General features: G+C 32.2%; 1 protein-coding gene across 1 annotated transcript in view; it reads left to right on the forward strand.

The window, feature by feature from the left end:
* Window positions 1–14,662, forward strand: part of LOC145260695 (dihydrolipoyllysine-residue succinyltransferase component of 2-oxoglutarate dehydrogenase complex, mitochondrial-like) — a 160,540-nt gene that overhangs the window by 38,249 nt on the left and 107,629 nt on the right. The window contains exon 2 of the mRNA XM_080119096.1: window positions 825–861. Within this exon, the coding sequence (XP_079975222.1) occupies window positions 825–861 (37 nt within the window). The remainder of the gene's footprint in view (window positions 1–824; window positions 862–14,662) is intronic.

The raw sequence follows: 14,662 nt of genomic DNA on the forward strand, positions 1-14,662 counted from the left end.
ATCAATTTCATTTTTCTCAGGAACTACTATGTCTGAAATTTTGTATGGACCTTTGTTATGATAAGGTGCAGCAAACTAAGTATTATGGTATCCGCTTGATGCACAATTAGAGATTACTAGGGATTAGTTACCACAATATCACATTTACTCTCAAAGTTTTATCAGAAACTACTGGTCCAATCTGGTTGACATTTTGTATGGATTTTTGTTATGATAAGGTACAGCAAACTAAGTATTATAGTATCCATTCGATGCACAATTAAGGATTAATAGGGATAGTATTTAATGTAAAAATGAGCACAAATTTGACCATATTCAATCATCACTTTGCCGTAAAGAACTCACTCTAAGTTAATAACTTTCCCCCATTTTTAATGGACTAAAAAGGCGAGTCATAGCAAACATTTTTAAATAACCACCTAAAAATAAAAATCGGCAAAAGGATAACTCCTATTTTACATTGAAGAATATAAGAGGTGTCTCCTTTACAGCTAAAGTTTATATCCTTTTCTGTAAAAGTTAAAAAAAAAAAAAAAAATGTGCAAATAAATAAAAATTGCAAACTAAAAATGACTTCACTGCATCCTGGATAACGCCGGGTAGGTACAGCTGGGTGAAAATAAAATTATGGATACAGGAAATGAATATGGACTTAAGAAAATGAGGGATAAATAAAGATTTGTCCAGAGATAGATTAGTTTAGAAGTCAATTTTTTAAAGGCAATGTAAAATGGACGTTAAAATTAATACGATGATAAATATTAAAATTTCAGAAAATTAAAAATCTGTTTTTTTTTAAAATTAAATTTTTCTTTTTCTTGTAGAACTCCAGCTTTAGAAGGAACCATGCGGAAATTACAGGTAATAATTTTTTTCCTTTTATTTTAATCATTTAAGAAAAAAAATGTTAATGATTTAAGCTGAGATAAGAAGGAAAACAGGAAAAATTGATACGGATGGATTTGAAAGACAAATAAAAACCTGGCCAGAAATAGGTTAGTTTGGAAGTCAATTTTTAAAAGCTGTTGCTGTCCAACACATGCCAAACAGATGTTAAACATGATCAGTCATGGTTGCAGCATCCATCCTAGGTCAGTTGGACTTGCTCTTTCCAACGTTCGCCATATCTCAAACATTAGCAACCATGCACGTTGATCCAAGGCTGCAAACCATTTGCGGTTCTAACGACAAACCTCGTAAAGTTGAGGGCCGTATATCAGTTCAACTTCTTGCTTCACTGTCCTGAGCCAAGTTTTAAGTTGATTCTCGCAATGTTTTTTCCAGTCTGATAATAGTGCTAGATCAATGACTTCACAGATGAAATCACCTGGGTGTCATCGAAGGGCATGACCGAATCAATGACAGCATCTGGCAAGGATAGATTTTTGAAGAGAGTGGATCTTGCTGCGAGTACGAATTGTACTGTTGAGGATAAAGTGTTGGCAACGGTTACAAAGAATGTAGCATAGGCAGTGATGGTTAAATACCTCCAGGTTACGTAGGTCATTTGCTGTTATCTGATGTTAAACAGAATATGATGATGAAAGAATGGACGAGAGTGCTTGGGTTAATAGTGATGGGAAATTGCCAAGGAAAACTTTGATAAATATGAATTTGAGAGAAAGATAAAAAGTCGTCTAACACATGCCGGCATATGAATCAAATGTTTAACCAAATTTGATTGCGAAAAAATGGATGACAGTGTTTGAGTTAGATGTTCCATTGGCTTGCTTCCCAGTCAACTACAGTATGTAGCCTTCAAGTCTAATATTAACAAGTTCTTGTTGAGCCGTCCCTTTAAATAATCAAGTTTTGCCCAACTTACACCATTAACGATTACTGTACTATCACCTTACATTCATTAACCCTTAAACCTTGAGTGGCCTTTGGGCCTTGATTAGTAGTAACTCCCTTATAAGAAAAAAAAAAAAAAAAAGTAGCAGAATCGGACTACAGAAAACATAAAAGGAAATGATAAGGATGGACTTAAGAGAAAAAAGGATAAAGACCTGGTCAGCTTAAGGTTAGTTTGAAAGTCAATTTCTTAAAGCCGTGCAACACATGCCAAATATGATGATGAAACAGATGAGAATGTTTGCGTTAGTAATGTAGATCCATCCAGCACGGCCGCAGCCGAAATTAAACTCACTACACGAGTTTGTAGTGTAATTCAAGTCTTGTTGGTAGCTGAATACTTGATGCTTCGCCAGGGTTGTGAAGGGTATTTTTTTATCATGATGCTATCACTAGATGGGCTGCCTACCATGGCTTAAGAGAGTCCTATCTACCCTTCAGAGAAGGATAGACTGTGCCAGTTTCTCAACCTGGTATTTTTAGCTCGCGGTAAATGTAGAATGTTAGAGTTAATGGGCTCAGTTCACTGGAGAAGGCCAGCATGTAAGACCGATGTTAAAGAAAAAAAAACAAATTAAAATAATAAAAAATAAAAAACAATATTATATTTTCAAAACAGATTAGAAGAATGCATCAATTTTTCAGTTGAAAAAAATGAAGAATTGATGGAAAATTATGAAGATGTAAGGAAGAAAAAAATGGAGAAAAAATGATTGAACATTTATTTCTGGTTTTGTTTCTCAATGGCTTTTTACTAACTCGACCCCATGTTATAATTTACAGAGAGTAGAAAGTGAATTTTAGGTTTACTTTTTTCAGCTGCAAAACTTCCCTTATTTTGTTCTTTAATTCTGATATTCTATAAGCAATGTTTCTGACAAAGAGGGAAGAACTGCTGTTTTTCAGGTCAGAATCTATTCCATTTAATACTTATCCTTGGCAAGATTTTGATGTAGTATTCTTTTAGCTCCTTACATCAAGTGACTTCATGCCTTGTTGAGTGATTTCCATAAAAATACAAATATGATGAAAGAATGTATGCAAATGCTTGGGTTAGTAGATGTAAAACAGTTGAGGTAGCAAGGTCAGACTAAAAGAAACATAAAAGGAAGTAACAAGGATGGACTTGAGAAAGTGGGATAAATAAAGACCTGGACAGAAATAGGTTAGTTTGAAAGTCTGAGAGTGTTTGCGTTAGTAGATGTAGAACAGTTGAGGTAACAGAGAATAGCCAAGGAGAACAGGAAGAATCAATAAGTATGGGTTTGAGAGAAAGAAGGGATAAGGACCTGGTCAGAGATAGATTACCTGAAAGTCAATTTGTAAAAATCGTGCACAACATGTAAAAATGAACGTTTAACCAAATTTGATGATTTATTTTTTTTCCTTACTATCTCTTGTGTTTAGTGTATAAGTTAAGAGTCTCTTTGACTTTTAAAAGAAAAGCTTTTGTAACTTTCATTAAAATATCAATATTTCCTGTGTTTTTTCCTAATGGTTTCAAAGGATTTTATTGAAAACTTCTTGTGGACTTTTCCACTTTTTTTTTTTTCTTTCTTTCTCTTGTTGGAATAAGATAAACGAATATTGATTGGAAGCGGAAAGCATTTTCTTGGATGCAAAGGATGGAGGGAGATGCTTTTGGTGCCTGCTGTTTACAAAATAAAAAGGTCATTGATTATAAGATGATTGTGTGAGAAAAACCTCTTGTCAGAAAATGTAAAGAGTGTTTAATGAGATAAAAAGACAAATGCATTGATTTGAAAATTGTTAAAGATCCGATCAGATCTTTTGTTTTTTTAACAAATTCAACAAAAGTTAATAAAGCTAAATCGTTGTTTGATTAAAAACTTAAGGATTTTTGGTTTTAATTCTAGCAATTTTCAACTATCTTTTTTTTTCTTTTTCTTTTTTTTTGTTACCGACTTTTAATTTGTTAGAGATCTAGCAGTGCTATCTGCTATTGCCTGAGACAAAAGTGTGCCGTAATTTCTACCCCTCTCTTTTCCCCAATTTTTCTTCTTCTCTTCTTCACCCCTCTTTCTTCTTTGCCCAGCCCATTCCTCTCTCTGGACACACACACACAACTCAAGTTTGTTGTTGAAGATCTGATTAGATCTTTTGTTTCTTTACCAAATTCGATAAAACTTAATGAATAAATCTTAATCGTTTTATTTGGACTACTGTTTTCATCTTCAGTGTCATTTTCACACTGTTTCGGTCAATGTAACCTCCGTACAGAAACATTCCTGAGTTTGACAAGATACACCTGAAGAAGGTCAGAGGTTACATCGACTGAATGTTGTGAAAATGACACTCAAGATGAGAACAGTAATCCAATGAATCCAAATAATGCAAATAACCAATCCTTATCTCAAAAATTCAGAAATGTAATCCAGATCGTTTTTTTGTTTCAAAACTTAAGGATTTTTGGTTTTAATTCTAGCATTTTCAACTTTTATTGACGACTTTTACTTTATTATGGAACCAATAGTGCTACCCGATATTGCCTGGGACAAAACATAATTTCTACCCCTCTCTCTTTCCATAAATTTTCATTTTTCTTCCCAACGCCTCTTTCTTTTTTGCCCAGCCCATTCCTCTCTCTGGACACACACACATAACTGAAAATATCAGTTACTTTTCCTATTAAATGATAACACTATAAGATACTAAGATACATGTCTATCTTGATAACCTTAAATGATATAAATGACAATTTGACCCCCTCCCCCCAAAAAAAAAATGTGATTTTTTTTTTTTTTTTTTTTTTTAAATTTTAGATATTATACATCTGGTGCTATGCCAATTAAAAAAACATATATTGGCTTTGTGTGTGTGTTGTATGTTTTTCGGGTTTTAGCTGGACATACAAAAAGATATTTGCCCTATACATAATAGAGTACTTTCAGTTGCAATCGCCCTATTTTATTAGATCCATTTCAAAGGATTGAATTTCTACCAGCTGTTCTTGCATACTTTGGATTCGGGTTATGAAAAACTTGAAATGGAAAACCTTTTGCAATTTGAGATTTTTGCCGCAAAGCTATTTTGTCATCACTTGTTACTAGCAGGCTGAGTCTGCATGGCCTGGGGACTTCGTTGGATTTGAAATTAGAAAACTTTTAAAAGGAAAAACAAAAATGGCAGACTTTTTAATATGTCTCGGAAAGGAATATAGTTGAAGTAAATTGTCTTAATGAGTAGGTGTTCATGGTCATCGCTGATAATATCCTTAAGCATGAGGCTTTTGGCGTGTCTTTCAGCGTCTTCCTTTAGGCTGCTATTCTTGTCTGTTTTTATTGCTTACACCAATCCTTTTCTTGTGAAAAAGAACCCGGATGTATTCCTATTCATTACATCACATTTTCTTTTTGTATGTGTTTATACATACTCCATCACACTGTGTTTTTGTTGGGTTTTTTTACTTTTCTATCCTGCTCTCTCCCTTTGTTGCTCTCTCTCTCTCTCTCTCTCTCTTATTCTTTTCTCTCTCTCTCTCTCTCTCTTATTCTTTTCTCTCTCTCTCTCTCTCTCTCTCTTATTCTTTTCTCTCTCTCTCTCTCTCTCTCTTATTCTTTTCTCTCTCTCTCTCTCTCTCTCTCTTATTCTTTTCTCTCTCTCTCTCTCTCTCTCTCTCTCTTATTCTTTTCTCTCTCCCTTATTCTTTTCTCTCTCTCTCTTTCTCTTCTCTCTCTCGCTCTTTTTTCTCTTTCCTACTTCACTTTTTCTTACTCTTTTCTCTCTTGCTCTTCTCTCTCTCTCATTCTTCTCTCTCTCTCTTATTCTTTTCTCTCTCTCTCTCTTTCTCTCTTGCTTTTCTCCCTCTCTCTCTTTCTCTCTTCCCTCTCTCTCGCTCTTTCTCTCTTGCTTTTCTCCCTCTCTCTCGCTCTTTCTTTATTTTTTCTCTTTCTTACTTTTTTCACTTTTTCTTACTCTTTTCTCTCTTGCTCTTCTCTCTCTTATTCTTTTTTCTCTCTCTCTCTCTCTCTCGCTGGCTCTTGCTCTTTGTCTACTGCTTCTCTCCCTCCCTATCTCTCTCTTCTGCTCTCTTTCTCCTGCCCTCTAACTCTGACTTAAAGGTCACACATCGTTTAAATAAAGGATTTCTTCTACCTCCTCTCTCTTATTTGATAGATGTCATCATTTTTTAACATCATCTACTGTGCCCAGTCATCTCCGAAATTGATGACGTCATTCAGTGCACAAAGTAAAGCAGAATAACTCGTATATATTTTTTAAATGATTTCACTTTCTGATGAGAAAATATTTTCTTTGAAAAATCCAGATTTAAAGGACACTTAATTGATTTATCCTCGACTTTATTGCGTTTTAAGGAAATATGATAAATTTCTATTGCTTATTTTCACTCTAATCTAATATATAAAACTCACTATGTCTGTGTGTCTGTCTCCATTTTTTTTTTTTTTTTTTTTCAAACTGCATCTCCACTGAGACGCAAGATCATAGAGTGGGACAAGGTGGGTCAAATGATTGCACCATTCTTTTGTGGACCATTCTTTTGTGGGTTTTTTAGTCAGTGAAAATAGTTGTTAAGGAGTCAAAATTGAAAAAAATTGGAACTTGGTAGCCGTAAGTCGACTTCAAGTGTTCTTGTACATATACACAAATATGCATACATTTATACATTAAAGTTTGTTCTTTTTTAGCGATTTCTTATCCATCTAACAATAGCTCAAACAGCAAGGACTAAAGCTAAGGCACTCAATATTTTGGTTTCGATTCTAGCTGATGGCACCTAAGTCATTTTTTTTTTTTTTAGTTTTGAAAAAATCACTACTATATGTTGGGTACAATATAATAATCAATAGTAAATTGGTTCTATAATAAATTCAAAATCTGCATAAATTATAATATCATATTTAAGCATATTTTATGACCAAGTAACACCGCGTGCCCTGCTAATTTAACTCCTAATAATCCTCCATTCCTAATATTGAGCTTAATATTATTGTATTGGGAACTTTTTCATGATCATATTGAGAATGTATTGAAAATATATTTATAATAATATTATTTTATAATATTCATGCATATAGAAAAGTGACCACATGAGTATGCGTGGAATAGTCTCTACCAAACTACTCTGTCAGTTTGTGGTCTGCAGGATAAAAACTTGATATATAGGGAATTTGGATTCGTGGAACAAATTTGATTTAGTTTTAGCTGGCAAAAATAACTGCTAGGGGGTCAAAATTAAAAAATTGGAACTTGGCAAGCATAAGTCGACTTAAAGTGCTCCTGTGTTAATTTTTCAAGTTTTGATATCCATGTGTCTTTAGGTGATGTGGTAGTGAATACAACTGGAGAGCTAAATGTTTTGGTTTTTAATCTAGCTGGTGGCATTGATTGAAATTATCGGACTGACTTCCTCATCTTGGTTGTTATAGACATTTATAGAGTGTCTATAACAACCAAGATAAGGAAGTCAGTCCGACAATCTCAATGAAAACACCTCATCTCAAAAATACAGACAATTACTAGCTGGTGGCACTTGAGTCATATTTTTTTTACTTTTTGAAATTACTACTATATATTGGGTACAATATAATAAGCAATAGAAAATTAGCTCTGCAGTAATAAATATGCAATCTGCATAAATCAAAATATATTTAAGTGTATTTTATGCCCGGTTATGCGAAGGAGTGTGCTAGTGTGTATATGCGTATGTTTGGGTGTTGGGACGACTGCTTGAAATTGTAAATTAACAAAAACGAATCTTTTAATTTTGGTTTTGTTTAAAACTTAATTTTCCATGGCTGTTACTAATAATAAAATGTTTTTAAAATCCCAATAAAATTATAACAAATTATGGTAAAAATGGCAACATGAACTTATCAGAATCTACACTGAAGGGAAAACATTAAGAAGTTTGTCAAATCAAAAAGAAAAATATATCTAAATTTAAAATGTTATCCCCCCCCCCCATGAAATTCTACTTTTTGGGGTGATTTTAGAATCGGAATCAATAATTCATCAGAATGGCAATTCTAGTGGAATCAGGAGAAAATCTTTGAATCGACCCTTCATTAATATCTGTATTATATTTATCTTTGTATGTCCATTCTACTTTTTTTTCTGGAAACTACTGGGCTGATCTGAAAGTTTGTATGGACATTGATTATAAGGTGCAGCTAAAAGTATTATGATATCCGTTTAATGCACTGTTAAGGATTAATTGCGATTAGTATTTAATGCAAATTTAACCATATTCAACCATCAATTTGGCATAAAAGCACATTCAATGAGCTAAAAATTTACTTGTTTCTAATGTGCTGAAACGTCTGTGTTTTAACTTTCTTCCTTTGAAGATTATAATGCTGGGTATGGGGCAGCCAAAGCAGCTGCCAACATTGCCTTGCTTTTTATTGAAACCAACCGAGAGCTCTTTTTAGTATCCTTGTTGTTCCTGTAAATGCGGTTGTCTGGATCTCTTTTGCACTTGGTTCACCAGGAATATTAGTTAGGTAGGACTTCAGGTTCTTCTTCATAAGCCCCGTGGCACCTATTATAACTGGTATGATTGATATGTGTGTGTATTATAACCGTTTTTTCATAATTATTTTTCCCTTTTATATTCTGTTTTTGTTTTATCAATGATAACACAATCTCTTCAACAGGGTAGCTAAAAGTATTATGGTACCTGTTCGATGCACAGTTAAGGATTAATAATGATTAATATTTAATTCAAAAATGGACGCAAATTTAACCGATCTATGCACAACTGTTTGAGAATTTGCTTCTGAATTAGACGTAACGTATACTACGGTTTCCAACCACTTGAGAGAGAGATTGGAAAGACAAAAAAAAACTTGATAAATGGATGCCTCACGAATTGAACAACAACCAAAAAAATTGCTGTTATGAAATAAGAATGACCTTCTTTTACGCAACAAGAACGACCCGTTTCTTAACCAGGTTGTGACTTCCAATGAAAAGCGGGTTCTTTACAACAACTAGCGATGCTCAGCTTAGTGGTTAGACACCACCTGAGCTCCATGACACTTCCCGAAGCCAGAATTGCACCAAAAGAAGATCATGCTGATTTTTTGGTGGTCTGCAATGAGTCTCACCTATTACATTTTTTTTTTAATGAAGGCGAAACCATTACGGCAGAGAAGTACTGTCAACAAATGGATTAAATACATCAGAAACTTTGACAACAACACCCAGAATTAGTCAACAAAAAGGCCCAATTCTTCTCCACAACAATGCCTGACCGCACATTGCTAAACCAACCCTGTAAAAAGTTGAATGAATTGGGCTACGAAACTCTGCCTCATCTGCCATAATCTCCAGACCTCTCACCTACCGACTACTACTTTTTCAAGCATCTCAACAACTTTCTGCATGAAAAATGCTTTAAAAACTTAAACTATATCAAAAATGACTTCAGCGACTTCATCACCACCAAAACGCAAGATTTTTACGTTACTGGCATAAATACACTTGTTTTGCATTTGCAAAAGTGTTGATTCTGATGGTGCTTATTTCAATCAAAAGATTTTTGTTTGGGCCAAGATATGTTCATCTGAATTTAAAAGTTAAAAACGGCAAGAACTTTCTTGTCAACCTGATATTTTAATGAGACAGGAACATTTTTTTTTTTTTTTTTTTTTTTCATTTTGTTTGGGTTTTTTTTATATATAGTTTATCATAGATGCAGAATAATTTGATCTTCTTTGAGAAATTCACCTAATTTCAAAGTTTCATGCTGAAAGATAAGATTTTAATAACAAAAGTATTTTTAACTGTTTAGTTTCTTTGTGAAACTTTTCTGTTCGGACTTTGTTTGGGGGGGGGGAATCACCATTTTCTGCTGTGAACTTTCATTTATTTCATTTTTCTATGAAAATCACTCCAGACAAGGCATGAAGCCACTTGATGCAAGAAAAACTTTAAAAAAAATATTATTAAAGTTAAAAAAAAAAAAAAACTAGTCAATAAGTGTTAATTTTTTATTTATTGTGGACTATTATCCTCATCTTTTCTTAGTTGTTTCCTCTGGAGGAATAGTTGGCTGAAACGTTGTAAAACAACTAAGAAAAAATGAAGATAATAATCTGAAATAAATAAAAAAAATTAATAAATAATACTCATCTCAATAATGAATTCCAATTAAAATAATATCAATACGTGTTATATGGATAAATTTTAACTCTTTCCCTTTTGTCAGAAACATCGCCTATGGAATGTGAAGATTTGATATCAAATGTGAAAAAAATGAGAATTTCTTTTCTCAACATTATTCAACCTGCAGGAAAGTTATATATATATATATATATATACAGGGTGGCCGAAAAGTCCCAGGACACTCTATTTTTAATATTTTGATGCTAAAGCATGCGATTATTGCAGCTTTTGCTAGTGTATCAAGGAATTCTCTAAAAAAAATGGCACAAAGAACCTGGAGGCGAATGGAATTGTGCAAGAACAACGAGGGCCAACATACTGATCCCCTAGACCACTAAATTACTCTAGTTGTTTTCTGCTTTGTTTCTAATAAAGTTCTCTTTTTTTGTTGAATATATATGTTTTCTGTGTGTTTCATTAAAAAAATACTGTGTTTTATTAAAAATACATGTATAGTGTCCTGGGACTTTTCGGCCACCCTGTGTATATATATTATATACCAACTATATTAATTGGAAAGATCCTATTCTTGCATTGAAAAACATTTGAAATGTTGTTTTTTTTTCTAACACGCTAATAAAGCCCAAGTTTGTGCAAGTTATAATTTGCTTTACAATTATGACTTTATACTTGGCCTTTTGGTCAAGATCAAAGTGTAGTAAAAAAAAATTTTTTTTTTAAAAATGCATACACAAACACACAGACAACTGTTTATAAATTGTAAATATGTTTTTGACTCTTAAACGCTGGGGATTTATTAGTTAGATTAAGATCCATAGAGTGAATGAGGTATTTTGGTAAACGTTGCCAGTCAAGAGTAAGACTCCAAAGTCTACATTTATTACTTTTAATCACTTTAGTCACAAAGACCCTGAATCCTTCCCCAATCTCTTTGTAGGGCCTTGTGCCTAATTTTGTTGTTTAAAAATCTTTTGTTTTTTACTTAATTGTATTTTCCAAATTTTTAAAAGCAATAAAATATATAAACAAGATCAAAGTGTAGTATCTGTTCCGTGGGAAGGCATAGTAAATAGGTACAATTATGACCTTATATGCCAAAACAATTGCATGTACTGTTGTGATCAATAAAAGAAAAACTTTTAGAAAATAAGTAAATACTTGTGTATCTATCCTAGTACTTGTATTGCACTGTTGAGATATCTAAATGAGAACTTTGTTTTTCATTCACTAAGTAGTTAAATTACATATAAACATTAACTATATATATGTATGTATATATATATAAGTGGTTTTTGTTTTGATTTTTTAAACGATAGTAATGTTTATGTCTCTGCTTCGAAGAACCGGTGTTTTTCTTAGAAAGTCGCACTATTTTATTTGGACGTATTATTTATTTATTTATTTATTATTTTTTAAAATGTATATATATATATGTATACACACACACACACACACACTTCAGAATAATTTAACAATCAGCTAGTATGGAAACGTGTGATTATAAGATTTACAAAATATTACTGGCAGTAATATTCTAGAAGTATTATCTCATCTAAATAAGAATTGCTCGATATGCAAGATAGAGCAAATAAATTAATTGTAGTGATTCAATGAATTTCAAAAAACCTTTTTTGAAGTGAAATGTTTGAGTTTCATATCAAAGATTTTTATTATTCTAAGCAAGACAAATAATACTTTAGAAATTTTATCTCTTTAACCTGTAGGGTTTCGATGTCTACCATCTCTTCAGAGGAGAAAATATTAGCAAATATTTATATAGGTATGCGCCCTATTTGCTAAAGTCAGTGAAACATGGAAAATCAAAGTCAAAAATAATTGATTAATCAGAAGTCATAAAGCAAGGGAATTTGAAGAAAAGGATATGAAAATTTTATATCCAAATTACGTGGTAAAATCCATGGTGACTGTTCTTTCAAGCAGTGAGGTAATAAGATCCAAGCTGTATATTGGGTAATCCGCATTATATATATATATATATATATACATATAATAAATTCCACAGCCAAACAACGTCGCAGCCCTAAGAGCCATGACAGTCAAAGAACCGGAAGTTCAAGACTAGAGTTTCGCCCTTATTTGGGCTCATCAGTTAGACACATCCGAACTCAGGATTCGAAACCCGAGCCTCTTGCATGCAAGGCAAGCACTCTACCAACTGAGCAAACGCCCTGCACACAAGAATTTCAATTAACCAACACAGATCAAGCAAACCGCGACGAAATCCGACTGTGAAATGAACCTACTAAATATATAAATATATATATATTAGTATATGGCAATTAATCAGAATCGGAAAAATTAACAAATTTGGGGGAATCGGTGTCAGGATCGAAAAAAACATGGTGTCTATTTTCCGATGCCAAAACGATTCTTTTAATTGTCTTTTTTTATTTGATTTTGTTTAAAGCAAAATCTTCCATTACTGGTAATAATGATAAAATAATAAATATTTATTGATTTTAAAATGGCCAATAAAGCTAAAATCTATAGATCATTCTCCACAAATGTAATTTTACGTTTAGGAAAATATCTGCATAGTTAACATGTATTTTTTTACAGAAATCAAGGTAAATTACGCTATAGTTAAATATTTAGAGATTTATAAAGAATCAGAATCAGTAATTTAGTACGGAATCAGTAATTGTATCGGAATTGGGAAAAATATTGGAATCGTCCCGAAACTTATATATATATATACACACACACACACACTAACAGGCCTTGCCCGGTTGTAAAACATGTTTAATTATATTAATTAATTATATTTTAATTCATGCCGATTTCAAGTTTGTAGATCAAAAATTGACATTGTAGTTTGGTAGAGACCATGCCGTTACACACACTTATATATATATATATATATATATATATATATATATATATATACTCACAGGCTGCCCAGCATTGCCTAGTCGTAAGATATGCTTAATTCATGCAGATTACCTATATATTATAGAGACAATTTTCCATTGATTATTAATAGGAGGGGAGGCGAGAGAAGAATCTAAATTTTAACCAGCTCATTGAAGTAAATATAGTTTGTTAACCTTTGTAAGGGAGTGTTTCCAGGTTTTTTTGGGGGGTTTTTTTTTTAAACGTAAGGAGACCTCTCAGTGTGCAAACCTTTGATGAGGACATTTTTTTAACTCTAAAATTAATCGTTGGTATATGTTACCATTTTTTAAAAATCTAACATATACCAATGATTTTTTTTTTTTTTTTTTTTAGATTTTAGGTTGCAATACTTTTGAATGAATTCAATTATTTATACAAAAGTGTATTTTTACCTAAATGCAAGTTGGGAATAATTTTCCCTTTTACCAATTTGGTACCCAGCCACTCTGATGAGTCGTAGATGACGAAATATGTGTCAGTGGATAATTATATTTTAAACAATATATATGTTGCTCCCCATTTGTGGGTACCAGATTGGTAAAAGGGAAAATTATTCCCAACTCACAGTTAGGTAAAAAATGCACTTTCATAAAAATAATTGAATTCATTCAAAAGTATTGCAAACAAAAACAAATAAATAACATCTGCATAAAAAATGCGATGCATTCAGCAATTGCATAAGATAGCCCAGGGATAGAAGTTTAGGCTTCTAACCATGAGGTCCCGATTTCAAATCTCGCTAGATTCAGTCATTCTGATGAGTCGTAGATGATGAAACATGTCAGTGGATAATATATTTTTAACTCACCATTTCAACCATTCATAAACCATTTAACAACATCCCAATGAATGGATTGACGATTATACTTACGGGCCTTAAAGGTGGACGAATAAAAGATATATCTGCCTTACTTAAAAATTGCTACTTTTATTTTTGGTGTCTTTAAACCCCCACCCACTCTTTTTGCTGATGAGGAGACTTTGTTTTATAAAATCAAATGATAAAATTATTGTCCAAGACGTATTGTCTATCTCAATTAAAACATTTTTTCTGAAACGATCGTACAATTTATTGATTTTGCTTGTTCTCCCTTTTGAAACAAATTTTTAATTTTAATTATAAATTGTCAATCATTTTACTCAATATTAAAATAGCTCTAGCATATCTATGCCTATCGAGCTTATTATATATCTACATTACAACTGTTTTCTTTTAATTGTATTAATGCATTTACTAATACATTAAATAAACTTTGCTCCTTAGACTGTTGTTCTAATCCCCTTAAAATTATATATATATATATATATATATATATATATATATTATTCAAAGATTGTAATATTAAGGGTTTTTTTTTTTTTCTTTTTCTGGTCATTTTTGCTACTTGTACCTCTAATGACTTTTACCAAATATCAGTTTTGATTTTGCTGAAAGTTTGTATGAACTTTTATGATATGGTGCAGCTAACTAAGTATTATGGTATTCGTCAGATGCACCATTAGAAATTAATAGGATTAGTATTTAATGCAAAAATTAGCACAAGTTTAACCATATTCAACCATCAGTCTGGCATAGAGCACTCATTCTAAGTTAACAGGTTATAACTGACGAGCTACCCAGTTGGTAAAATTGCGTACAATTAATGAATTATTATATTACTAGCAGAAGCCATGGAAATTCCATGGTAGTTTAAAATTTTTAAAGCACATTATAGATAAAATTAATAAAAAATAAAATAAAACAGGTAATGACGAATTTAAAACAATTTTTTATTAA

Source organism: Euprymna scolopes, chromosome 36 (genome assembly GCF_053919585.1).
Source record: "Euprymna scolopes isolate OS-2025 chromosome 36, ASM5391958v1, whole genome shotgun sequence".
Classification (NCBI taxonomy): Eukaryota; Metazoa; Mollusca; class Cephalopoda; order Sepiida; family Sepiolidae; genus Euprymna; species Euprymna scolopes.